Source organism: Heliangelus exortis, chromosome 6, assembly GCF_036169615.1.
Source record: "Heliangelus exortis chromosome 6, bHelExo1.hap1, whole genome shotgun sequence".
In the NCBI taxonomy this organism is placed as follows: Eukaryota; Metazoa; Chordata; class Aves; order Apodiformes; family Trochilidae; genus Heliangelus; species Heliangelus exortis.
The window spans coordinates 11,983,243-12,009,845 of NC_092427.1; the positions used below are offsets into that span (position 1 = coordinate 11,983,243).

General features: G+C 46.6%; 1 protein-coding gene across 32 annotated transcripts in view; it reads left to right on the forward strand.

The window, feature by feature from the left end:
- The window catches only part of CLASP1 (cytoplasmic linker associated protein 1), a 175,972-nt gene extending 165,991 nt beyond the window's left edge, over nt 1-9,981 (forward strand). For all 32 annotated transcript variants that reach the window (XM_071746707.1, XM_071746695.1, XM_071746693.1 and 29 more), the window contains 3 exons: nt 4,877-5,083; nt 7,893-8,009; nt 9,654-9,981. In XM_071746707.1, coding sequence (XP_071602808.1) covers nt 4,877-5,083; nt 7,893-8,009; nt 9,654-9,740 — 411 coding nt within the window. In that variant the 3' untranslated portion in view covers nt 9,741-9,981. The remainder of the gene's footprint in view (nt 1-4,876; nt 5,084-7,892; nt 8,010-9,653) is intronic.
- Nucleotides 9,982-26,603: the final 16,622 nt, after the last annotated feature.

Below are 26,603 nucleotides of genomic sequence, written 5' to 3' on the forward strand. Positions count from 1 at the left end.
ATGTTTCCTTCCCTAAAGCAAACCAAGTGGAAGCATGATAACTTCTCTCTTTTGGAAAGCTCTTCATACACCATGGATGTCTTTTCAAGGAACCCACCATCAAGCACAGCTTTTATTATGCCAACAAAAATCAGGAGGAATCTAGTCTCTAGAGTGTAAAGGATAAAGTAAGCATTTGGAAAGGAGAAAAACCTGCTTCTTTAAAGCAAAATGCTATCTTTTAGATCTGCATTCCTGTGCTACCTTCCCTGTGTTGAGTGGTATTGAACTATCCAGTTCAAGCCGTAGTTTGCTCTAAGGTTTTATTGGGAGGTAGAATCATGTTTGTGGCATACCTTACACATGGCTTAGTGTCTTTTTTTTTACACACTGCAGGCTCTCTTTAGTGACACATCTTGCTTCATAGCTATCCTTTTGAACTTGCTTCTTCCAGCTACCATGATCATTTAACCACTTTGTTAGTTTTCAGTCGTATACCTGTGATCACTGAGAATAGATATATTAGGTCAGACAAAAAGTTTGGCTCACTTGATACTCTACCTGATAGTGATTAGCAAGAAGCAGGCATTCAGTAATGCTTCCCTGAGGATACACTCCCTCCTTAAAGCATCCAGAACCTTACAGCATTCTTGTGCTAATGGTTCTACCTGCCTCTGTGTGTTTTGGACATTGTTTTTTCTTCAGTAAACTTGTATAATTTTTAATCTTCTGTGACCATGAGGTCACCAGTCCGAGCATGTAGCAAACAGCACCCCTTCTTTGTAATGTAAAGGATGAGTTTCAGAACCACTACTTCTTGTGGTGTCTGCTGTTAGTGTGAGCCTAACTGGGAACCTTTCTGTCACTAGTAAATATCTGTTCATCTTCCCTCCAAAGATGGGAGGAGAGCTGTTCCTTGATGGTGTTTGCTCATATCTCCCACATCTTTCAAGGTTGTTTCACTCTACTGGTTAGGTTAAAGCCCTGATTTGATTTTTTGATACTGTATGGTATTTGCAAGACACAAGTGTTGTGCCTCATGGTAAAAGATCATGCTAAACTCTGCTATAGTTGCATGTTCTTGTGGCCAAATGACCTGGCACTTTGTCTCCTTTGATAATGCACTTCCCTGTGCATGGGAATGCTGCTGATTCCTCTGGTGCTACCAGGTGAGCAGAACTCCTGAGTGCTGTGTAAGTATTCAGAGTTGTGCATCCTCGTGGGATGTGGAGTCAGCCTGGGTGGCTGAATGTTTTATTCTGCCAAAGCCAGAAGGAAACACCTGCATGGGGCCAGTGCTTGCATTGTGGAATGGTGGCATTTGGCTTCCTCAGCTGGCAGGGATGGTTTTGTCCTTTTGGCTCACTTTCAGCTGCTATTGCCCTACCCTCTCCTACTCCCTGTCCTCTGCCAGCCCTTTCCAAGGGAGCCAAGAGCCAATTACCTGCAGAGGCTCGGAGTCAAGCAAGCATGTAAGCACATGCCTGAGTCCCATTGACGTCAGTGAGACTGCAGCATGTTTTTGAAGTTAAACATAAGCTTAAGGGGTGTGCTGAAGTGTGGCTTAGATGCAGACTCTGTCTGCCAGATGTGCTTTTGGAAGACTTGGAAGTCTCTCTGGTGTTGTCACATTTACAAGCTAATATCAGCAGGAAGCTTACTGGACATGTGTAGTAGGTCCTTCTGTATTCAGAGGGAAGGCACTACAGGGAGAAGTGACGTGAAATACCCAACTGCTGTGTAAATGCCACCAGATCCTTGCTAGAAGTAGGCAGTTTTGCTGAAAGAGGACTTGCATGGGCATAAATCCTTCACCTTCACAACTTTTCTCACTGACCTTTATGGTGTGAAAAATATGTATGACCTTTGTTGCTATTTGAAACCCTTTTTTTCTTTTTTAATTACAGCTGTATTTTAACCCCTTGTGCTTGGAACTGGTTAATAGGCTTTTGAAAAAGTTTTGTCTCATGCACTTGCCTCATACCTGCGTCTTCATGTACGTGATAAGCTGCATGCAAACATGGAGCTGAAACCCAGATAAAATTAATCACTGAAATTTCTACTGTTTGGAGTTTACAGTAGTATAGTTGAAATCAGAGTCTCTCTGGCTCCAGGTGCATACTAAAATATTGTTGCTCTCTTATCAAGTAGGACCAGAAGCATTTAAGTTTAAAAATGTATTATTTTTTTTCAGTGAGTTGTGATAAATGTGCAAGCTTTTCTTTCTGAGTATGTCTGAAAACATTTACTCGCTGTATTTGGAATAGTTGGAAAGCGAAATCCGGAGTGGCCTGTGTCCAAATAGTTATAGTTGGTGGATTCTTTTTTAGCTAAAGTGACTTGCTCATGAATGTTGCTAAACTGATTACAAGTGATGTGGGCTCTCTGTAACTCCACTGCATTGTTTGTGGAAAGCTTGCTGGTAGCTGTGTTTCAGCACTGGGAAAGCCAACGTCAAAAGCTGCAGTGCCAAGAAGTGAATTCCTCTAAAGGAGACCTCCTGGGAGCTCCTGGCTTCATCCACTGCAGCAGTTCAGGGCTGTGGTACTGAAGCATGGCATTAGCTTTCCTTTAAGTACTTGAGTCCTTCTCCTTTCCCAACAAAATCACATAGTGTTTCTTTCTAAGGTAGTACTGGCTTACATGGGAAGATATTAACTTTCACGCTTCTCATGTGTGAAAATTGAAGAGCAATTTGCAAAGAAATGGCTGGAAGAGGGGAAATTGCTGGAAGTGGGAAAGCAAGCATTCTGTTCTGTATGGTTATTCACTCACAGATCTTTCAGTATGAAGTTTCATTAATATTGACCACACTGGATTGCTCTACTTTTTAGAATATGTTTTAGTATTCAAATGAAATGCTAAGAAATACAGAGCAGTTTGACAGCTTTTCTTCTGCAAATAGGGCATGGATACAGAAGCAGGCAAGGTCTCAGGTTTGTTTCACCATCCTGTCTCTACCTTGCCTGCATGCAATGTTTGTGCTATATGAAGCATCTGAGATCATGTTCACTGTTGGGTTTGCTTCAGAGAATGCCAAGAGCCAAGTTGGATGAGCTTAGTTATTTCCTGGCTGTACAAGTATCTTGTGGCTATTTGTGTTTCAGGGAGGCAGCTGTCAGAACAAGTGGAAGGGGATTGATAGTGGTGTGTCTGTGATGCTAAGAACTGTGGCAGAAAGGTTTGTAGATGGGGATGGGTCTCTGCTGGTCATTGTTCCATGCTGCTGTCTTAAAGATCAATTAAACCTTTTGGGAAAATATTTTGTAGTCCACACAGGCATTCTTGTCCTACAATGATACAAACTTCTCAATGCTCCTGGTTCATGCGTTATAGACAATAGATCATTACAAATAATGAAACTTGCCTTCTTTTGAGGCTTTGGTAGAGCTACATCTATTCAGGGTTTGCCTTACTTAACCAAAAATCCTCAAGTTTGATGCCATGACAAAATGTGGAAGAGGGGAATGAGTTGAATCCAGCTGCTATGGCTTCAGTCTGAGTGACTGGATACCCATGGTTTGGGTTTTTTTTTGTTGTTTTTTTGTTTTTTTGTTTTTTTGGTTTTTTTTTTTTTTGTGGATTGCCTAGGACAATCTGGTACTGGTTTCAAAGTATCAATTTCAGACAAACAAGAACAATTCATTTTAGGAGGAAGTAGAGACCTGGTGTGAGGCATCTGAGCTTCCCACACAATCAGGAAAGTGGGGGCTGAATTAAAAGGCTGCGTTAATGCTCCTAGGCTCAGAATTAGGGATTGTCTGGGCTGGGTGGGAGATGCTAAGCAAGAGGATTTGTCAATGCTGCTTTCTTCTTAGAAGGGTGTTGGGTTTTAGTCTGTCCACTGAGGCATCTCTGTCCACTCAGGATTCACCCTTTCTTAAAAGTAAGCCCTGAGAAGAGATGAGTGAGAAGAGATAGCAAAAGCATCCTCAGTCTTTTGTAGTGAAATTAGAACATGGGGAGCAAAGAGTGTGTGATTATGGCCAGGAAGAGTACAACCAAAGGGAAACGTCATTTTGTTGCCTGGCAATTAACACAGGCACTCGAAAAAAGAAAACCTGCCTTCCCATCCTGTTTTTCTTATCCAATTATTGCAGAATGTAAAATGAGTGAACTCTCATGGGAGGAGAGACCAGAATCAGGTCTTTCCTCTTTCAGATAGCTGTCCTTCCCACCAGGGAAGAGTGTGAAAGTTGTGGATATGGCTTCTATCAGACTAAGAGTGGATTGAATTTGGAATATCCCTTGTCTTGTGTGACAGTTTTATGTGTGTGGGTTTGTTGCAACAAGTGGGTGCTAACACTGTTTCCACTTGTTCTTCCTCCCATGCCTTGTTGTGATCCCAGTGGTGCCCTAGTGGGTTAGATGTGCCAAGAGCACAACTGCCTCGTCAGGGACATCCTGAAGCCCATTTGTGTCTTGTAGCCTGGGTTTAATTACAGTATGGTTTAGCTGGACACATCTTACATCTGTGTGGTAATGGGAATCTCATCTTGGGTGACACCCAAGCACTCTTCAGGTGACATGTACTAAAAGATGCCACAGTGTCACTCATGTTTAAAAAGATAAATTTTGTATTAAGTCAAATCTGTCTTCTCACTTCTGCAAGGATGGGGTGTCTGTCTACCCTGGGTGACAGAGGACTCATTGAAACAAACCACACTTTGACACAGTCATATTAGGCAGGATGGGCTTCTTGCCACCAGTTGGAATAAAGGTGTCAGTGGTGGGGAAGGATGTGAATTCTTGAAGTCAATCACATCTCAATAGAGTCGCAGATCTCTTAATGAACATCCCTAAGCATTTCCTGGCAGTCATTTCTAGCACACACTGGTGATTTTGGCTGTGGTGTGTGACCTCATTGATGTAACATTGTGCTCTGTTTTCATTTCAGGTCGTCAGAGCTGCTGAAGAAGCTGCTTCCACCCTGGCAAGTTCCATCCATCCTGAGCAATGCATCAAGGTCCTTTGTCCCATCATTCAGACTGCAGATTATCCAATTAATTTAGCTGCCATCAAAATGCAGACAAAAGTCATTGAGAGGATTTCCAAGGAATCGTTGCACCAGCTCCTCCCTGATATCATTCCTGGGTTGTTACAGGTACAGAATCCCATGTCAGAAATGGTCCTGAGCACAAACCTCTACTGAGTTATTCAGTTTGTGAGGTCTGTGACCTAAGAGAATAATAGACCCTCTGGGACCAGATTTTGGTAAATTAAAGTTTTAATGCCTCTACATTTTTATATTTGAGCTTTCCTTTATGTATGTTCCACGATAAGATGCATTTGTCTGAATCCTAAATATGCCAGTAGCAGCCACGTAATACATTTGAGAGGAGGAGTTAGCCACATCTTATGCTGTCTCAGTACATCCCAAGCAATGCCTCTGGTAGTCTCCTTTAACTCTGCTGAGCTGTTTGGCACTTTGATTATACTTCACACTTGAATTTGAATCCCAGCAGGCAGGCTACTCCTTTCCTCTTCCATCTCTGAAATCAGGACCAAACTGCTTGCTGACTTAGAATCATAGAATCATTTGGTTGGAGAAGACCTTTAAGATCAAGTCCAACCATGAACCCAGCACTGCCAAGTCCACCACTAAACCATGTCCCTAAGCACCACATCTACATGGCTTTTAAATGCCTACAGGGCTGGTGACTTCATTCAACCTCTTTCATAACCCTCTCAGCCTGGGTGGGGAGCTGTGTTTCTGCTAGTGCTGAGGCTTGGTCTTACACTGTGAATTTGGCTTTCAGCTCTGGCAATAGCAGTGTTGTCTTCTGTCTGCAGTGCCAGCAGCTGGGATGAGACTGCAAGCAAGAAGTAAATAAGGGGTGGTAGCAGCAAGGGAGAAAACAGAATGTGTGTGTGTTTACTGGGGAGGGATTGAGACAGGAACAAATTGGTCAATGTGAAAGTGAAGACATTTTTGAGAGTGAGTAAGGCTTCAGTGGAGAACTGGGACACAGAAGCCTCCTAATGGTGATCATAAACAGTTGGAAGGACAGGAATAAAGTCAGAAATTCCCCTAGTACTTATCCCAGCTTTGTAGTGTCAGCTCTTTCAATTATTTTCTTAAAGCTCAACTTCTGGGAATCAGACAATTCTGTATTGATTTTAACTTTTGTTATAAAAAGTTTTTAGCCATAATTTGTTGGAGACAACACTCTGCACAGTGCAACTTCATTGCACAAGAAAAGTTTGGGAGTAGCATGCCTTCAGAAACACAGTCATATTTGTTGTATTAAATTCCTTCCATGTCTTGAAACAGCCATTTTTCATCTTGGAGCCAGTCAGATTTCCTCACCTTAGAAACTCATAGTGATCAAAGCAATCTTCTCCTCAAATTTGGGAAGTATTCCAAGATCCTTCTGGCTGAATGGACTGTGTGCAGAGGGAATCCCTTCTGTGCTTGTTTCCCATGGTGAGGGGACTGGCAGTGGTGAGGAGCATCAGACAGCTGCAGCGTAGGCACAAGTGTGCAGCTCAGCAGCCTGGGATGAGATCCCCATGACCCTCATGAGAAGATGGGGTTCTTCATGCAAGAACAGGGCTTGGCTAGGCAGGGATACCTCCCCCTAGACCATGTTGCTCCAAGCCCCATCCAGCCTGACCTTGACCACTTCCAAGGAGGGGGCAGCCACAACTTCTCCAGGCAACAAAGTTCAGGAGCCTTTGGGTTGGAAGAGCCCTGTGTCCCAGCTGTCCTCCCAGCAGTGGGTTGTGTTTCTATCCATTTTCATCTGCTGTGAGTGGGCCTTTTTTCCACCTTTGGTCCTCAATAGCTTGCTGTTTCTCTGAGCTCACCTATGTCTCCTGTCATCTCAGACTGTATTTTGGCCCTGCAGCTGGAGCAACCCGAGCTGGGCTGCTTCCTTCCTTCTGGAATTCCCTGCAGAGGTCACCCTGTGCCCAGAGGAGTCAGTGTCTCTCTGGGCATGTGGTGTCCATGTTTCTCACGGGCTGGCTGCTTAGGGATGAACCTCTGTCCAGGTACAGGACTGATGACACCAGCTGCTTAGTGACCTGGTACCTAGTTTGAGTTCTCCTGAAGCTGCCAGAGATCTGGAACACCCACAGGGTCTTTCAACTTGTTCTTCTCTGTGGTATTTCTTCCCTGATAAGTAACCAGAAAGCTCCAGGTTACAGAAGCACTTCATCTAATGGACTAGCACATGTGCAGCACTGTTATACACAGCATTTAAGCACAGAGCTTTTAAAGAGTTGTAGAACATCCATGATAACTCTGATTTTTGCAGCTCCTAATACCTGGGTTGAGCTATTCTGTCCAAATAGATATTTAAGTAGAATATTTCTTCACAAAACAGGATTGTGGCCTTTATTATCTCCTGCAGGATATAAGTTACTTTGTAGCTACTTTGCTTCAAGGCTCATCTCCATCTGTAACTTTGCTCTCAGGAGCAGAATTGGTTTTCTCTGGGTTAGATTAATGTTAGGGAAGAATTTTCTGAAGACAAGCTGGGAGCATCAGGGCTCCTCTCCAAGAAGTCCTGACCATCCAGGATAGCATATGGTCATCTGAACTGGACACAGGAACATGTGTATTTGATACAGTCCTCAGTTCATGCTGGGAAACTGCATGTTGTTACTTAAAGACGTAACATGGTAGTCACTAATCATATAAGGAACAAATAAGAATCATAGAATCATAGAATTGGCTGGGTTGGAAGGGACCTCAGAGATCATCAAGTCCAACCCTTAAGATGAACTTGGTCAATTGTATCCTTTTGCTCTTTGAGTATTCGGGTTGCAAGCTGTTAAGCAGGGCCTTTTTATTGATCTGTTAGGCCAGCCACATCTGCAAAATGTTCATCAGCTTTTTATTATATTGCTCAGGAAGGGTGTTGGTGAGTGCTGTTTGACTTACAACCTTTTTTCTTGTTTCCTAGGGTTATGACAACACAGAGAGCAGTGTTCGTAAAGCTAGTGTCTTTTGCCTAGTGGCAATCTATTCAGTGATTGGAGAAGAACTGAAACCTCATCTTGCACAACTCACAGGAAGCAAGGTACAAAAGTAATGTGTCTCTGGTGTTGTCATAATAGCCAGCTGAGTGTCTTGCACTACTAAAAGCAGGACCAGTGGCCTGGGTCAAGTTTCCTGTGCTCTGTTAAATCCTCTCTCACCCTGCCAAACAGCACAGCACTTGCTCAGCAGCATGAACGTTTGACATCCCACCAAGCAAGTTTTAATGGGACTCAGGGATCAGTTTCATTGTGTATCTCATCTTGTATATCCACAAGATGTCACTAAGCAGGTCCATCCTGCAGCCGTGTTCCCCTTGCCCCTTTGGTGCTGCATCCAGGGGTGGCTGTGAAGTGAATCAGATCAGCTGGCTACTCTGGTAGAAAACCAGGTTTGCCAAACAAATTAATTAGCTTTCAGTTTGTTCTGTGGCTGCAGAGGTAATCTAGAGCAAAGAGAGTGGTGGGAACGTGTGGCTGGGATGGTTGGTAGAGCAGGTCCTCTCAGAAGGAGGTTGTGACCAGGGCTGGTAAGAATGCAAGTAAAGCTTCACCCTTAAGCATGGCAGATGTGTCCCTTTCCTTCTGGGACACCAACAAGCTCAGGTGACACTTCAAATTATTTGGTGCCCTGGTGTCAGGTTAGGAACAAAACTCAAATTCTGACCTGATGCTGTAAGTGAAACCAAGTCGTAATTCAGCTCTGTCCTTCAGGCAAGAGCTGGTGTTTTGTTCTGAAGCAGGGGGTGTTTAATTGCTCTTCAGGGCTGCTCAGAAAGCTACTCAGTTCAAGGGGCTTTTTTCTGTTATTTTTGAAGCACTGATTTCTTTCATGGATAGGAAGTGTGGTTTAGGCCAAAACAACCTGAGACTGAGGACACTTGGATTTTATTTCTGAACTGAGTAGCCTTCTCCTTAAATAAATTAACTTGTGCCTCTAAATTCCTCTGGAAAGAGGCAGCTATGGGTGCTGCAGTTTACCTCATTATATTTGGGCAGTTAGCAAGTCTTCCTGTAAAGTGTTGAAGAGACTTTATTATCCCAGTATCATAGATACCACAGGTGTACCCCACCATGTAACTCTCTGTAAACATTTAAGTAATTCTTCTGGATTTATGCAGACTGCCTGCATGTTTAAAGTTAAACTTGTGCATGAGTCACTGCAGGATCTGGAGCTAAGGTGGTAAGGCAGAAAAAGAAAAAAAAAATGCATCTAAGGGAAGTGCATAGTCCTAACAGCTGCAGTTTCACTAGATTGACCAAGTTATTGAAGATATTTAAATGTTGTTGAAAATTAACATTTCACATAACATTAAGAGTTCAGGGTGTTTCCTAGGAGCAACTCTGGCTGTTGCCTGCAGCCTCACTGACCTCTGGGGGAACCCTGCTTGCACAGAGCAGCTGCAGGATGGAGGTCTGTGGTCTGGTGGCTGCTGCAGGGAAATGCAAGAGGGTTTTTCTAAATCCCACTAAATCTGCCCGTTACTTCAGTGGGACTCAGCATACCCTCCTGCTTCTGTCTGTTCTGAAATGCACTCAACTTTGCTTCTGCTTTTCTTGCAGAGAACTCAGCATCAGCTCACTGAAAACTGAGTTCACTGCAGAATGCAAGTGTTAAAATTTGCAGTTGACTTCTGACTGCCTGTTTTTCTTGGCACCTTCTCCTGATGTTTGTTTTTTTCTTTCAGATGAAGCTACTAAACTTGTACATAAAGAGGGCCCAGACCACCAACAGCAACAGCAGTTCCTCTTCAGATGTTTCAACGCACAGTTAATGGAGATGTGTGGACATATGTGTAGACTTAGAAGCAATCAATGGTGCCTCTCAGAGACCTTTCTGCTACTTTTCACTGGCACGCTCCATCAGCTCAAGGAGGCCATGCAGATATTTATTGCAATCAGTATTTTAGTCCCTTATAAGCTTTTATGTAGAATCTTACTGGTATTGAATGTAAAGGAAGCAAGGTCTGTGTTGCAGTCTTCATTAAAAGTGAACAACAGAAAGCCATACTTAAACATATTTGTATAGCCTGCTGAAATCTTGGAAATATGTTTAGGTTAGCGTTCCAAAACTGAGTCCAAGAACCTGGACATGCATAAAGGTCAAACAAATCTTGGTTTAGTTCATACCCAGTTTTGGTTTCTGTATGGTATTTAACTGCTCTCTCCCTGTGGCTGCAGCTGTTCTGCCTAGGTTCTCCTCTTGTTATAAATCTTGTGATCCTGTTTTGTACTCCCTGTTGCAGCTTGCCTAACATGCAGGGCTCTCCATGGGGAGATCTTTGCAGAGGTGGCTGTGATTCCAACCTCAGATGCTTTAATACTGAGAGATATCAAGTGAGTAATGAAAAAGTAGGTTCTTTTTAGACATCTGAGTTTTTGTACATAGTTCTTCTGACAGACCTCTGGTGGGCTGATTTTGTTCTTAACTGCTCTCCAACCAGCTGTGCTGTGCAAAACAGCTGGGCTCTTGCTCCTTTCACTGACTGTGTAAATATTTCTCCCTTCCCAACCCATTTGGCTCTTTCATACATTCAAAAGACTCTCTGGGTTACTTGTTACACCCCAAAGAGAACCTGAGACCCAGTTCTGGGACTGCTGCCTGCGATGGGACCCTGGAGTTGGGCAGGTGGGTGTTGGATCAGGCTCTCAGCGTGTCGGTGGGCAGGCAGTAGGAGCTGGCAGGGCTGCATGGCAGTGCTGCCTCGTGAGGCTACCTGCATCTTTCTTGATGTCTGTAGCATCAAAGGGCTCATCTGCTGCTCTGACCTGACCCACTGGTGTTGGGTGGTGGATGGCTTTTTCCCTCAGCTCCTTTGTGCTTTGGACAAAATGTTCATCCCGGTGGATGAACAGAAAGGGCAGAACAGAGGAGGACAGAAAGGGCATCTGAAACTGAACAAAAGACCCCATGGAAGCACCTGCTGAGCCAGCTGGGACAGTGGTCGTTGCCTGCCACAGCTCCCCTCCTGTGCCTGAAGAGCCTGCAGTGCTGTTAGCTGCCTTCAGGAACCTTCTTCCTGGCTTTCACCCCCTGCACAGCCCTGCTGGGAGCTCTGCATTTTGGAGGGGTGTGGAGGGCCCTTGCTGGGCACTGCTGTTAGCAGGGTGCTGTGGGTGAGGGTGCAGTGGGACAAATCTGATGCCACAGATCGGGTCAGACCCAAACCAGCAGCACCCTTTCCCAAAGAGAGACCCTTCTGTTTGCAGAGGTTGAGCTCCCCACCACCTCTGCCTGTCACCAAGGAAAGCAGGAGGATGCTTGTGCTGTTTTTGGCCTTGGGCTGGACCCTGGCTGATGACCATGCAGAACCCAAACCTGCAATGGATCAAAACTGGGTTTTGCCCCATGCTGGTGACATAAGAGGATGGTGGAACTGCATCTGTGGTTCCCTGGCTGCTCTCAGTGCCTTGGTCTCTCTCCAGCCCCTTTCATTTCCCATTTATGGAGCTGAAGGGACACTTTGGTAGCTTACTGAGAACATGACAGTTTCCAGTAATGCAGCAGGGAAGGTATAGCTGTGTTGTCCTGCCTTTCCACCAGTACATCCCTGTGTGTCTCAGCCCCAGCCCAAAGGGGCTACACTGGATGTTTGGTGCCAGCTCCTCTCCCAGTCCCTGGCTCAGGAGGGGCTGGGGCTCACGGGGACTGTGCTGGAGTGGGCTGCAGAGCTTGTTGGTCCCTTTTCCTGCTGACATGAGAGCAGAGGAGGTGACCTGCTCCTGAGTTTGTCAGGATGTGTACAGGCTTTTGTTGGCTGCAGGGCTAGTTCCCTCATCCTTCCCAAGGAGTAATGCCATGGCAGGAAAGGGATTCCCCCAGGGTCTTTCCACAGGCTCAGAAAAATGATCCTTGCTGGAGGGAGGATTGGCTGCTCCATGGTTCATGTCTCCCTTTCTGTGGACCATTCCTTGTCAACATCTTTCAGTATGCTTAGAATGTCCCTTTTTTTTTTTTCTTTTTTAATTTTTGAGTTATTAAAATTATTTTAGTTTCACACAACTTTATTTTCCCTTTTGAGGAAATATTCAGCTGACTTGTTGGCAGCAGTTAGCTGTCTTGTTTGAATTTTTAGTAATGGGCTTGTTTTTTTTGTTGCTGTTTTTGTTGGTGGTGTGTTTTTTCTTAATTTGTGCTCTGGCTGTGTAGTATTTATGCCTCTCTCTCTTCCTATCTCAGCTCAGCATCTTCTGTTCCAGTGTTGGGGTTCAGAAGGTCAGCATAGCTGACCAGATGGCAATTAGTCTCTCCCAGCTGCGATGGAGCTTGGTCCGTCACTGTTTTCTGTTTATTTTATTTTTTTGAATGGCACACTGTAGCAAATCTCTGGGAATTTAATTCCTTCTCAAATGATTTTATATATTTTATAAAATCCTGTTAGTATGCACTGAGAGTGAACGCACTGTAACCTCCCTGAGCCGACCCTGGCGCTGACACTATGGTAGGAGTGAACAGCTCATCCTTCAAAAGATTCCTGCAACCTGCTGTGGCTCCAGCAAGGAGCCTCTGCTTTCCAGTACTGTTGGCACACTTGGGGGCTGCAAGTGGTAGAACCAGGCCTTACTTTCTGAATCAGTTTCTGTTCTGTTTGTCAACAGATGCTCATTAACGTGCTACTTAATTTCATTACGTGAGTCAGTCGAGGACTGTTCATCCTTTGAGTACTCTAGAAGTATATTATACCTGGATACAGTAGAGAGCTTTCTACTTAGGTATTTATAAATCATTGCGTATAATGTTCATAGTAAGGTTGTTTAGTATGTTGAACATGACCTGATTTTTTGTTTGTTTGTTTTTTGGTTTGTTGGGGTTTTTTTGTTTTTTTTTGTTTGTTTGTTTCCTTTGAAGTACTCAAAGGGCTAGCTCTGAATGTCACCTCTCTGATCTCCAGTGTTCTGACTTCAACAAGCTGTACAATCTTCTGTTCTTTTGGTTTTTTTCAGCAAGCATAAAGGTCTCTCTGGCTACAAATCACAGTGTCCATGCACACTTGCAGAGAAAGGTCTGCATGCTGGCAGTGCCTCACCGCAACGGTGAAGCTTGTGTTTGCATTCTCCTGGCAGTAGCCACCTACTGCAGCTGCCTTTTTTTTTTTTTTTTCCTCTTGCTGCCCATTATGCAGGGCTTCAATTTTTCATACCTGTAAAAATGGGAAAAAAAAGAAAAAAAAAAAAAGAAAAAAGTTCTAAAAAAGAAAAGTTAAAAAAAAAAAAAAAAAAAAAGAAGAAGAAGAATTTAAAAAGTGTATTTTCTTTGCCCACCATGCTTTAAAAGTCTGAATGGGAGAAAACTCTCAGCAGACAGCGGCTCCTGGCTGCGAGGTTGCCGAAATCTCAGATGTGGATGTTTTTTCTGCCATTGGCTGCACCAGTGCTCCGTGGGCATGGGCAAGTACCGGATCCATCCGCCCCACAGGTCTACGTACTGTAGTTCTCATGTAGTGCAGAAATATCGAGGCATGTGGCTTTCTTAAGGTACACTATGTGTGCTTGCCTGGATTACAATACAATACAAGACTGTCTTTTTTTATTGCTTATTACTAGCTTACCAATAACCTGTATAAGTAACGTAACTCGCATCTTTGTCATCAAAACCTTTTCTCCCCACCCCTTTATTTATCAAGCATAATATTACATATTAAGGGAAAGAAAAATAGACCTTTGTAGAATACAGCAGGACGTTGCTAACAATGTTTTAAATGGGAAGTAAAAACTGCTCTGAAAAAATGCCAGCCATGAGAAATTACTTTGTTGGCACCGTGTTCATGCGCATGTATTTTTTTTTTCTATTTTTCCGCTTTTGTCATGTTACATCCATATCTGTATTTATATCTTATTTGTTTCACTTTTGAGTGTATCATGGCAATTGTACAGATGTTTTTTGTTAACATTTATGTGATAGAATTTGCTAAAAAAAATAATAATAAAATAAAACCTTTTGAGTTTGCCCTAGTGTAAGTGGAATTTGGGTTTCTTTTTGAGGGAGAAATATTGAAGTAGATGAATTATCCAACAGAGCTGCTCGCTCCAGCAGCCTTAGCTCATAAAGGATTTGCTCTTATTTCTGCCATAGTTGCTGTGTTTTCTTGTATTAGATGGTGCACAGTGGTTTAGCTGTTCCCTACAGGCACTGATCTGTGAGTGTCAGTGGGGCAAGTGGACAGCTGATCTTTTGGGATGCTGGTCTTTTGCTGTCAGCTTTTAAAAGCTTTTGGGAAGTCACAATTTTAGGGGATTCTTGTGGTGTTACAAATGGAGAACCATGTGCTTTTTGAAAGCTCATGGTCCTGTGCAAAGTCACATAATTCAAGGAGCAAAGGCTTCAAGAGGTGCCTGTGCTGTGAGGCTCATGAAGAGAACACCAGTGGTTTTAAAATATGTAGCAGTACAATTTTGAGTGGTGGAGTGTTTGGGGAGATGAAGGGGTGCTGGGAATGGCACAGATCTTTGTGCCTGGTACCAAAAGATGAAGAAGTTGAATTTGAAGTGGCTGGGGAGCATCAGTGCTCAAGTGTTTCTGTGTTATGCTGGGGGAATAATAGCTCATCACAATTTAAAAACCTGTAGTAAAACTGTGCTCTGCGCTAGGGAAATGGATTCCCTAAGGTGTGACTGTACCCTGACACTGCTGCTTTAGTCCTTAGATACCTTATGGTGGGTGCAAGGGAGTCAGAAGAGCACAGGACATTCAGTTTTCCTATGGGAGGCTTTTGGTGTGAATATTTCCATACTGAGGGGTACATAGACAGTGTTCCAGAGCATGAGCACCAGTGTTTAGGACACTGGTTCTGTCCCTCCTGGGCACTGTTACCCTTCTCTCTTTCTCTCTCCTTCTGCAAGAGGATTGTTTTATCTGGCCTTTTTACTCTCCAGCAAGTTGCTGAGCAAGTTTGTCAATACTTTTGGGAAGTATTCAGGTATATCATTGGTGTCTCTTTTTTGTCCAGGCACTGGGGCTGCCACTGAGCCTGGCCCATGCCAGCCCCTCTGCATCACGGTTCAGGCACCCACCTGGGAGTGAGGAGCAGTTATTGCTCTCCCTGCTGCAGATGGAACCTCTCAATGCCTGTGGTGACAGAGTCACTTTTGACCCTGCTGTGTGTCAGAGCAGTGTGAGGTAAGGTCCATCCTTGCCCAGTGACCCTGACTTCTTCCCAGAGCACTTTCCATGTTTTGTTTCTTGAGCAGCGGTTATAAGAAAAGGAAGAGAGAATGCATAGAGTGCAATCTCATCCATGCATTGTATAACTCCAGATGCTGGCTTAAATTAGCCTTAGAGCCACGAGGAATTTCAAAAAGCTCTGAAATCTGAAGCATTGCAAATGTGGTATTAGACAACCCAAGCTGGGGAGCTGGATTTCACTGGCACGTGCTTAAAATGGTCAGTCCTTGCAAAACCCCTCATGGGGGCCGAGGAGAGGGACAGCCTGCAGATGCAGAAATAGCTCATCCTGGCAGTTTGTGCAAGACTGAAGTAGAGGGCTGTCTTCATGGCTTGAGGTCTCCTCTCCCTCCAGAGCACCAGGCAGCAAGGGTTGGGCCAGAGGAAGCTGGGCATTTCCCTACCCTATCTCCAGGGAGCAGCTCTCCATACCCTGTGACTGGTTTTTACCCAACCCTTGGGCTGTTGCTCAGGTTCTAAGGACGAAGTCCAAGATGGAGCCACAGCTGCAGGCTCATGGCCAACCATCTCCAGATTCACAGAGCTCTTCCCAGAGAAGTTGTCTTCTCACAGCAGTGGCTTGTGCATCCAGGCATTCACTGTCCAGGTCCTTCTGCTGATCTCGTAAGAAAATACACAAACACAGGCCTCAGTGCTGAGACTTGCACCTTGGGGGGTGCCACCACAGCCCACCCCTCTTTCCTGCAGGAGTCGTTTTGTGGGATGCAACCACAGCAAGTGAAAAGCTTGACAGGAGCACCCCAGAGCAGTTACTCCAGATGAAATAACAGGAACAGAAGAAAACAATCATCCTTGCTTAGTGTCCTGGCTCCTTCTCTGCTGGTGTGTCCTTTAGGGCTGAAACTGCAGTGTGTTGACAAGGGGGTGTTTGTTTATTGGGCCACCTCAAAGCATCTGTCCCTTGTAGCTACTTTGTCATGAAGTCCCCTGTTGTCCTAAGCCGCATGATTGCTTCACAGATTGAGGAGGAATGGCTGCAATTGCTGGCTTAGATGGTTTTGCTGGACTGTCCCCTACTGTAGAGGATTTGCTACCAGCAATTAAAGGTAGTTAGCAGATTCCTGGCAAGGGTGAGGGATTGCTCTAAGCACTTGCAGCCCATTCTGCATCCATTTCTTTGTCCTGGAGGGTCTGAACTGCAGCTGATTTTTTCAATCCCCCCAAAATATTTTGTGACCTCTTTCCTCCTGCTGAGGGATGCCCCAAGCAGTGGCTCAGTGTGTCAGCAGAGTTGCACTTCTGGACCAGGTGCCTTATCTTAATTGGCTCCAGTTAAAGAGTAAGATGTTTTGGCTTAAAATCCCTGAGAAAGTGCAGCTCAGCTGGTCAGTGGTGACTTGTTAAGTTAAATAACTCCACGGCTTCTGATTGTGCAATCCAATTGCTTGCTTGTGCAACCCTTGTTTACCCTCCCCAAGCAAGTATCGCACACCCCTCTTCCCTGTACCATCCCGACACATTTTTCCTGCTTTGCCTTTTCATATGCATCCATGGAGGAAGGAGGGAAAGGGCCCTCCCTGGTGAGCACACCTCAGGCCCCACAGGAGCCCGATGGGAGGAGACTTGGCACTGAACGGCATGTAATGGTGACCTCGGGGAGGAGAGGACAGACAGTAATCTCCATCCCTTGCTGTGATTGGGAAAAAAAGAGTGTTGCAAGGTTTTTGGGAAGCTGCTGGGACAACATGGGCATGGAAGTCAAACTAAGCATTAGGATGGAATGGAGGGGGTCTCTTGCCAATGGATACTGGGAACAAACTGGTTTAGGTCTGGAGAAAAAAACATGAGTTGTGATCTCCAGTCATGGATCTACGTGTGGGGAATATGGAATTTTAGCTAATATGTCCCTGTAGAATGGGCTCGAGATCCTTGTTTCAGTAGCTGTATCTCTTGAATGCCTGCACCACTTTTGGCTGTCCCCTGCCAGGGAGTTTTGGGTGGGAGGAGAACTGCATCCGCTCTGCTGCCATGGACCCCTGCAGCACAGGAGATATTTAAAGGTTTCAGGTTCTCCCTGGGGATCTGTCTGCAGTCAAAGGCTCAGGAAATACTGTCCTGTTAAGCCCCAACCAACATTACTCCACTCTCCATGCTGCTTTGTTGTAATTCGGCAGGTCCCAAAACAGGCCAAGCAGAGCCAGTGCTTTCAAAAGAAAAAGGCTGTTTATGCCCAAACTCCCGTGCCAACCCTTTAACCAGCAGCCAGCAACTCTTGCTGCCTGGTATGGGAATGGGTGCTTGTCCCTTGGGGCAGGCACATCATGTGGGGATGATGCTTGAGGGGCTTCAACCCATGGAGGGAGCAGGGGGCTGTGGGGCTGAGCAGGAAACAGCGGCCGGGGCGGAGGTGAGCGCTGGCTGGGGAGCAGCCGAGGGGAAAGCAAAGGCAGCGTAAACCAGCCCGAGCTAACACGGGGCTGGGGGGATTACAGGGTGCCAGGGAAGCTGCTCACAAACACATCAGGGACAAAGCAGCCCTCCAGAGCTGAGGGGTAATGAGTAATTAATGAGGAGAGGGATGAAATTCATAATGACTCAAAAATGTCTGAGATAATGAACTCCTTCGCTTTAAATCCACCTTTAACAAGAAAGCTAAGGGAAAGGATTTAGATCAATTAAGGAGTAAAGAAAAGCAACCTTGTAAAAATAGCTATTGACACAAGCAAGCTGGAGAGTCTCGGTGCAGAGGCAGAAAATGGCTGAGGCCTATGGCTGAGAGGGTTGGAAGGGGGGAGGTTTGGTTCTTAAATGAATGAGAACTGCAATGCAACCTGCCTGTACCCGTCCCAGTTTGTGCAGCCATCCCCATGCAGGGAGTAGGACTTACCCCAGACCTGCTGGCCTCAAGGACCTGCTCAGCTTCTGGAGCAGCAGGAGGTGAAATGGACCCCAAAATACTCCCCACTACCTGCATGCTGCTGCTGCAGGAGCTGCAGGTGGTGGCATGGGACAGCCTGTGCATGTCCGGTCCATAGCAGCTTCTTGTTCAGCTATTTCTTCTATGGGAAGCAGCTACTGGCAAGGTACTAAACTCCAAGTCTTGGCTAAGCAGCTATGACACTTTTTTCACAGAATAGTTTGGGTCAGAAGGGACCTTTACAGATTGTCTGGTCCCTCCCCTGCTGTGGGCAGGGACACCTTTCAATAGACCAGGTTGTTCAAACTCAAGCAGCCTGAATTGGAACATTTCCAGGGATGAGGCACCCACAGCTCCTCTGGACAACCTGTTCCAGTGTCTCACCACCCTCATCATAAAAAAAAATAATCCCTCCTCAAGTCCAGTTCTGCTTTCAATTTTGCATCCATTTCCCTTCTTCTGAAGATAAACTGGTTTATGCTTAAGTGTAAGACAGCATGGAAGAGCTAAACAGCTCTTTTATTCTATTTAGGGTGCTCCAAGGGCAAATACTGGGATTTTTAAAATTTTTTTTTATTTTTTATAGTGAAGCTCACCCTTCCCAGATGTGTCTCTGCTTGCCACCACTTTTGGTGAAACGCAGACCTGGGAAAGCAGGAAGCTGAGTAAGTAACACCCAATTTCTGTATTTAATGACTATGTATGGCATAAAGGCACCCATTTGTGACAGCAGGTAGAGTAGCTGTCAAAGAGCAGCCTCAGGAAGATGGCATCAGTGTGCTCCTGGGACCTGGAGATGTGCTGACTGCTTCTTGCCAGGATTCATCCCATGGTCTGCTCCCTCCTGGTCCCAGCTCTTGGGCGTATGGGGCACTGGTAATGTGAACTCTTACATTTTTTCATGTTTGCATGACCTCTCCTTGGCTACTAGATTTGGATGGTTGGACTTGATCTTAGAGGTACTTTGCAATCTTGATTATTCCATGATAATGTGACAAATTACTGTGAATTTGCCTGGGAGCTGGTGATGGTGCCTGGCTATCCTCTTGCTGACAAGCTCTGGGGAGACCATGGTGGGAAGCAGCAGAGGGGTAGGGACCACACTCCATTCCTGCAGGATGGAGCAGCCCCTCAGGAGCATCAGCAGCCACTCCTGGACCACAGGTATGCAGTGTGCCTCAAGGCACCATCCATCTCCCACCTCCAATCCCCACTGTACTCACTCAGGAGTGATCCCTTCAAGGTCCACCATGTCTGGTCCTGCCCCCTCTGCACCATGGGGTGCCCCAGTGTGGGGTCTCCTGCTTCCCCTGTGCCGAATGCTCCCTCATCCTTCTGGTACCTTGGAGCTGGTGCTCTGGGCTGAAAGGGTTAAATGAATGGGCCTGTCACAGGGGCTGCTGCTCTATAAATAGGAGCTGAGTTTCTAATCTGCTTGCTACTCCTTTCCACTCCCTGCCAGTTTTTTCCTGCTTTTTCCTGCAGGGAGGTGTCCACAGCTGAGATGCTCTGCAGCCCCGCAGCTGAGGGGCTGAGCCCTGCCTGGCCAGGCCCACGTCCCTCAGTCCTCCTGTCACCCAGACTGGTTCAAACCAAGAAAAAAGAAAGGAAAAAACAGAGGGGACAGAAACAAAACCCTCCTCTGGCAGGGGCTCCACAACCCTGCTCTGTGCTGCGAGTCCCCAGCCCAGTTTTACCCCCAAACTTGTTCCCCCTGAGCCACAGCAGAGCCATCCCCTGTTCTGGGACAGGTGAAACCCTGGTCCAAGCACCATGAGCTGACGTTGATGACCTGACACTGCTCCCTGTGTACAAACTCGCTGGCTGGAGGGGGGAGCAGGGGATGGCAGCATTTTTGGGCTCCTGTGAAGTCTCCTGTCTTCTGGCTCTCCCCATGCCTGCATCCCCTGCCCTATCTCCTCCATCTCCCTGACAGCACTAGCAACTCCATTCCTGCAGAGCCACAGCCATAAATCCTTGTGAAGGGCATGAGGGCCTGCTGGAAGACAAGGTTTGCAGACAAGGGCTGTGGAGAAAGGCTGGCTTCAAGCTGGGCCAATGAGGACGTGGGCAAGTTGGAGGCTGGCCAGAGATCAGTGAGGACGTGATGAGTCCCACCAAGCTTGACCTTGGGTCGGATAACAGGCAACAGGGAGGCCTGGGAGGCATGAGAACAGCCCTCAAATATGTGAGAGGGTAATGTAGGGAAGGGGGGGGGTGATGGCTTCTCTTTGGATAAGGAAAGAAGTCTTGGGCTTAGACAGAAAAATTTAGATGAGGAAAACCTGTTGAAAGTTGGAGTAACAAAGTTGGCTTGTCTATAGGCCTAATTTGACAAAATTATTAGCTGATCTAGCATACAAAGGGGAAATTAACTCTTGAAGAGCAAATGAACCATGGGGTGTACCTTCTGTTGTCTTGGCCTGATATGTGTTGCTACATTTAGCCTGAAAACCCAGCTGGGACAAGCTCTTCTGTTGATGGACAAGGAATCGACCTGAGGGGACTCAGCCAACACCCGGGGCAGGTTGTTGTGTGGCTCCTCCTGGGCACAGTGTCTGTGCTGCCAGGTCTAGGCCAGCTCAGGTTTGTGTCCCAGGGGACTTTCCTCACACACCCTCAAGTTTCCCTGCTGCCCACAGGTGCTTTCCAAAGCTGCTGAATCACCAAAATGGAAATGTTTTGCCAAAAATGTTGAGTTTGATAAAATTGCTAATGGGACCCTCCTGGCTTCCCTGACAGTTTGGCTCTGTGCTTGGGTTTGGAGTTGTTGCTCCAAGGGAAGCAACTTTGTTGCTGCTCCAAGGGAAGGTTGTTCTTTCCAGCTGAAGAGGCATGGTGCTCCTGGCTCCCAGGGCACCAGCTCTGCTGTGGCTCTGGATAAGCTGTACCAAGCCCATCCTGCCTGCACCACAGGCATCCTCCTGGCATTTGCAGCCCTGTGACCACCAGCACCCCACCTTGCAGCTGTCCCCTCTAGTGCTTGTTGTGCCACGGGCTGGCTTTTAGTTCAGTTTCAGACACTGAACTAACCTTTCCTCCTCAAAATCTTGATTTTTTTTTTTTTTTTTTTTTTTTTTTTTTATTTTTATTCTTTGTGTGTGTGAAAATTCAGGCTTCTGGCCAGCTTCAGCTCTGCCTCGGAGGACTGGCCTGAGCTAAGGATGCTGTGCTGGAGGCAGTTCAATAGGATGCTCCAATCTGCACCCCAGCTCCTCTTGCCTGAGGGACAGGGAGCACCTGCCTGGACTGACAGTGACAGCAGTCAGGGGTCTTGCAACAAGAAAGCTCTTCTGGCTACCAAGAGGAAATACCTCCATTTATTAATGGAGGTATGTTTTTTTTTGTTTTGTAGAGCTAACCCAGTTAAGCAGAAAGCCTCAGTTACTTCTGCATCTCGTTGACCCTGGAGCAGCAGCTCAGCTTCTGGCAGTCTCAGCCTGCATGTGTCTGAACCCTCAGGGTCACTCGGGGCTGGCACTGAAGGTTTGGCCACCCTCTGCCTTGCTCTGCTGTGCCCTCCCAGCACTGCAATGGGTGCTCCTGGGACCATAAAGGGCTCCTAGAGCCTGTTTCACCCCAAACCTCTCCTGAATGCAGAGATTTTCCATTCTTTTTAGTTGTGTTAACAAATGAAAAAATATTCTCAGTTATTGAATATGTGCATGACTGGGCTGCCCTTCTTGGAGGACATGGACTTCCCAGTGTACAACTGCAAGGATACCTGGTTCTCTCCTTCTCTCCTTCATGCAGGGTTTAGCCTTGCAGCTGCCTATTCCCATTGAAATATGAACTGCAAAAGCCGGGTCTGTGCTTACTTTGTGTGTTTCCAGCTGGTTTCCCATGGTCAGTGAGCATCCATCTGCTCCTGTGGGCTCAGAGGGAAGCACCAGCCCAGGATGGGGGCAGCAGGAGCTGCACTGAAGAGCTGTCAGAGCCTTCAGGCTGTTCTTGCCCAGGACACTCCAGATCAGGCTGTTCAGTTGTGGATGGACCCAGGGCAGTGTCTGGCTCTGCCTCTGCCAAGATTTTGGTATTCTCCAACCCCCTCTGCAGACAGCTTCAGCATCTGCTTCAGTCAGGACCCTTTGGTCTGGGAGGACCCCTTTGCTCAGGTGGGTACTGATGCTGCTGCCATTAGTTGGGGCTGTCAGCCCCTGCTCCCAACTTTAATGAAGGAGAAGACTGTCTCCTCCTAGGATTCTGATACATGTTCCTGCCAATCTGTGCTGCTGTGCTTCCCTGGCCATTACCCTCCAGCCTGGGCAAATACTGGTGTCACACTTTAGGGGTGTTTGCAAGAGCTTTGCTGTTGTTTTTTAGTGGCCTCTGGTTTGTACCCGCAGAATCCCCAGTGAAGGACGATGGTGGGATCTGCCTCTGGCAGTTCAGCACAGGTTGTGAAGTACCTGGATGTTTTCCTTTCCCCTGAACTTCTTCATCATGCTGGTGAGCCAAAGCCCATCAGTCCCATCAGCTGAGAACTGAGAGCCAGGAGGAGATATCAGCAACAGGCTTAGAAAAGTGAAATCCCTTTCTTGGCTGTCACTGTGCAGTGTGGGAGCCAGATCCCCTCTCTTTTTCAGGAACATTGCTGTAGATGGGAGCATTCCTTTGGGATGTCCAAGTGCTGCTGGGATGTGGGGAGGTGCTCTCAGTAGCATTTTGCCCAGTGATCACTACTGGCATGTGGTTTCTCACTCCATTTCCTTTGGCAATCTCTGGCTTTTGGGTGAGTGCTAAACATTAGCAGTTTGTACTTAATAACTCCACGGTGTGTTTGGAGCCCATTGCACAGGAAGGGGGACGCACTCAGCCCCCTTCCCCCAGCCCTGTTAAAGGTTTAGGGATACCAAGGCAAGAGAGATGCAGCCTGGGCACCAGCATTCACTGAGCACACCCCTCTGCTGGGCTGAGGACATCCCCAGCTACCCAGTGAGTGCTGTTTTCAGAAACCTTTGATTTCCTTGATTAGCATGGCTAGGAGGTCCTTGCTGATTTGAAAGCAGAGTGAAAAACCTTCTCAGCAGAAATCAAAGCCCTGGAGGGGACCGGTATGTACAGGAATGGCATTAGCAACTAATCCCCTCTAATCCAAGACGACATCCTTATCGCATAAGGGCATAAAATGTAATTAGACTTATATAGTGCTATCTCCAGAGCACTAAGCAAATATTAACCAATTCATCTTCCCAATGCTCCTGTGGGACAGCCCAGTTGCCCTGGCTGTGCAGGTGGGGAAACTGAGGCAGGGGATGGTGCACTAGCAAGGTCCCTTTCTGGAGAAGGCCACACAAACCTTGCATCCAAGGAACCAAAATCAGCAAACAATTTATTACCACTGGGAGGTCTTTTGTGGGGTGCAGCTTGTCTTCCTTCAAAGCCCCTCTAGTCAAGGAGGTGGCAAGTGACTCCTGTTTCCCTGCATGTCCAGGATCCCTCCACAGCTATTACCTGTCTACTGGGAGATAAAACACATATTCGGACACAAGCTTCTTCTATTGTTAAAATATGTTTAAATTGTATCCAACCAGCCCTTCAGCCGTTTGCATTGGTTTGTTTTCTAACCTTTCATATGCACCAAATTCACCCATCTCACAGCTGCTGCAGATGCAGCAGATGCTCATGGACACAACCTGTGCTGGGCAGCCTTGCTGTCCTCCCCTCAGCTCCCTGAAGTTGATTGACTCCAAGGTGGGTCATGTCACTGATGGTCCCTGCCTGCATTGCCACTGCTCCTGGGACTAAAGCTGCCATGCAGACTTTACAGCCTGAACTGAGGTTTCCATTGTCCCTTAGCACATGGATGGGCAGGGAGCTCTGTCTCAGACACTACCTGCACGATGCCTTTCACCAGGCTGTGGTAGTTTTTTTTTTTTATTTAACAAAATGCAGGGCCTGGTGCACTTTGAGCAGTAGGACCATTTGCAGCAGTGGGATGTGGTCCTCTTATCACTGCTGGTTAGCATTGGCTGCCCTTGACCAAGAGCTGATTTTGACAAAGGAAAGCACACAACAACCACTGAATTTTTCAAGGTCTTGAGATAAGTTTATGTTTCTTGGGCTGGTGATGTCCTCTTCTTTCAAAACAGTTGGATGCATTTGAATGTGAGGTATAAATACCTGGGCTCTATTGAGCTCTGAAATCAGACACCCAGAAAAGGGCTACTGGCATTTGAGGGGCAGAAAATTTAATGGTCTCCTCTTGGGTGGGGACACAGTGGTGTCACTCCTTTGACTGGAGGACATTGGCCTTGAAGAGGTGTCACAAGACACATTTATCAGAGGGCCTGGGAAGAGCTGTGCAGTGCAGGGTGAAGAGGGACAGTCACGGGGTCCCTTGGGTGCTCCCCAACTCCAGGCCACCTCTCGCCACTGTACTTTCCTGCACCCTGTGGGAACCAGTCAGTGAACATTTTATTTTATTTTCCATTGGGAGTGAATGAAACAAAGCAGAGAAGGTTACTGCTCATGGGTTTGCTTGCTTTATTAATAAAGTTCCAGATTTTCTGGGATGGAAGACTGTCTGCAGAAAGCTTCAGCAAACTTTTCCAGGCCCAAGGAGGGAAGGAATACCATCAAGGCTGAGAATGGATGAAGTGGTTCATGGAAAGCTGTTTTGCCACTGGTTTCTTTGGAGCCAGGAAACAGGACCCCCGGTTACACCTTCAGTGGTGCTCATACCTCAGGATTTCTCCCCAGCCCTTCCTTGGATTCTTCCCTCCCTGCAGCCCTTGCTGTGCCAGCATCACTGGTGGCAAGGCCAGGCTCGGATCAGATCCAGGAACTTGCCCAGCTGAGAAACAATCTGGAAACCAAATAAAAGTAGTTTTTCTTTCCCATGGAGAAAGCCTATTTCCCAGATGGAGCTGCTCACCTGGTGCAGGTGCAGGTGAGGGCAGGGGTGGGATGTGTCCTGTGGTGGGAGGATGGGGCTCAGGGGGAGAAATTGCTGCTGCCTGGTCAGGGCTGTGCCTGCTGTGGGACACCTCAGCTGATGAGAAGTCAGTGTCACAGCAGGTTTCTGCCTGCTGAGGAGCTGCTGCTCACTCTGTGCCTGGGATGGCCATTAAAACACTTTGCTTCTGAGGATGCCTTCTGATCAGGCAGCAGTTAAAACACACAGATGCCCAAACCATAGCACATTTAGTTGCAGAGTAGGGAACAGTTTTTGCCCTTTTAGTCAGCTCACCTGACGCTGCTTTTCTAGCTTTATAATGCTGCCAATGAACTGCTGCAACATGTGTGACTTGGCCAACGCATCCTCTAAAAGCCATTGAAAATGTTCCCTTTCCTTGCCCGAGGGGCCCTGGCTCCAGAGTCACTGGGTTTCCTCCCTCTGCTTCTGGAGCTCAGGCTGCCCAGATTAAATCGTGTATTGAAAAATTCCATAACAACTTCCGACCTCAATGAATAGCATATTCAAGGCCACTGGAAGGCTCTTTCATGGTCTACTTCAACGGTTTTCAACCTTTTTTTATTGATTTCCAGTGGAGATAGGAATCTTTAAAAAGCCATATCTATAGCCAGCTGGCCAGCTCAGTGCAGTCACTTTGCCTGAGGAGCAACCTGGTCCCTTGTAGGATCTCTGGGTCACTGTCTGAAGTCTGCTGTAGTGTGACCTCCCATCTAGCTGAAGCCATAGGGTTGCATCTAAGATGCAGTTGCTGGCATCTAAGTCACCATAGGTGACCCTGCAGAGAGAAACCCCTCACGTTTACCCATGCAAAGCTGGGCTGAGCTGGAGCTGGCATTGGTACCTCTTCAGAGTAGATCAGAGAAAAGAGGGATGGCCAGCAGCAGTGGACAACCTACATCCAGGCTGAAACAAACCTCAGATCATCCAAGGGGTAAGAAAAGTGAGTCAGCCCAGAAACCCCACGCAGGAGAGGTGAGACATGGAGACAAAAGGCCACAGCTGCTGTTAGCTCCAGAGATGAAACAGCATATCCCAAAGCAGTGAGAGGTCACCATCCATGGAAGGAGCCAGGATGAGGACTACAGAGCCGTGTCCCTTGCACCCTGCAACTCTGTGAATGATCCTGAACAGACCCTGGGCACGTGTGTCTTGGTGCCTGGATGATGGACAGACATTGTTTTTTTCTGGTTGTGAGTATCTGGGTACTCGGGTGTGAGAGAAAATTGATTTGTTTTTAAATTAAAATCCCCTTCCCCTCCTCCAAAGTCTCATCATGAAACTTGCTCTGCCATCATATGCCAACAGGTGGGTATTTCCTACCATCTCCTGGGCAGGTTGTCCCCTGTGAGTAAGGCTGATGCTCCCTGTCCCTACCCATGTAATGTGCTCCTGCTTGGCTGTATAAAACACTTTTTTTTGTGGCATTTCTCACAGCTTCCTCGCTGTGTATCACCCAGGCAACCTTTGTGGTATATATACAGCTAATTAGAATTTAGATTTTTCTCAGTGCTACTAGAGAGAGCTCTGATGGTAAAATTATTAATATTTGAGAGGACTGGCTAGGAAGTTACCTTTACTAAAACCACTTTTTTTGACTAAAAGGGTGACAATCTGTGATTGTTCCCAACTCTCCACTGATGAGCTGGGATTGCACCTGGTATGGCACTGACTGCCCCACT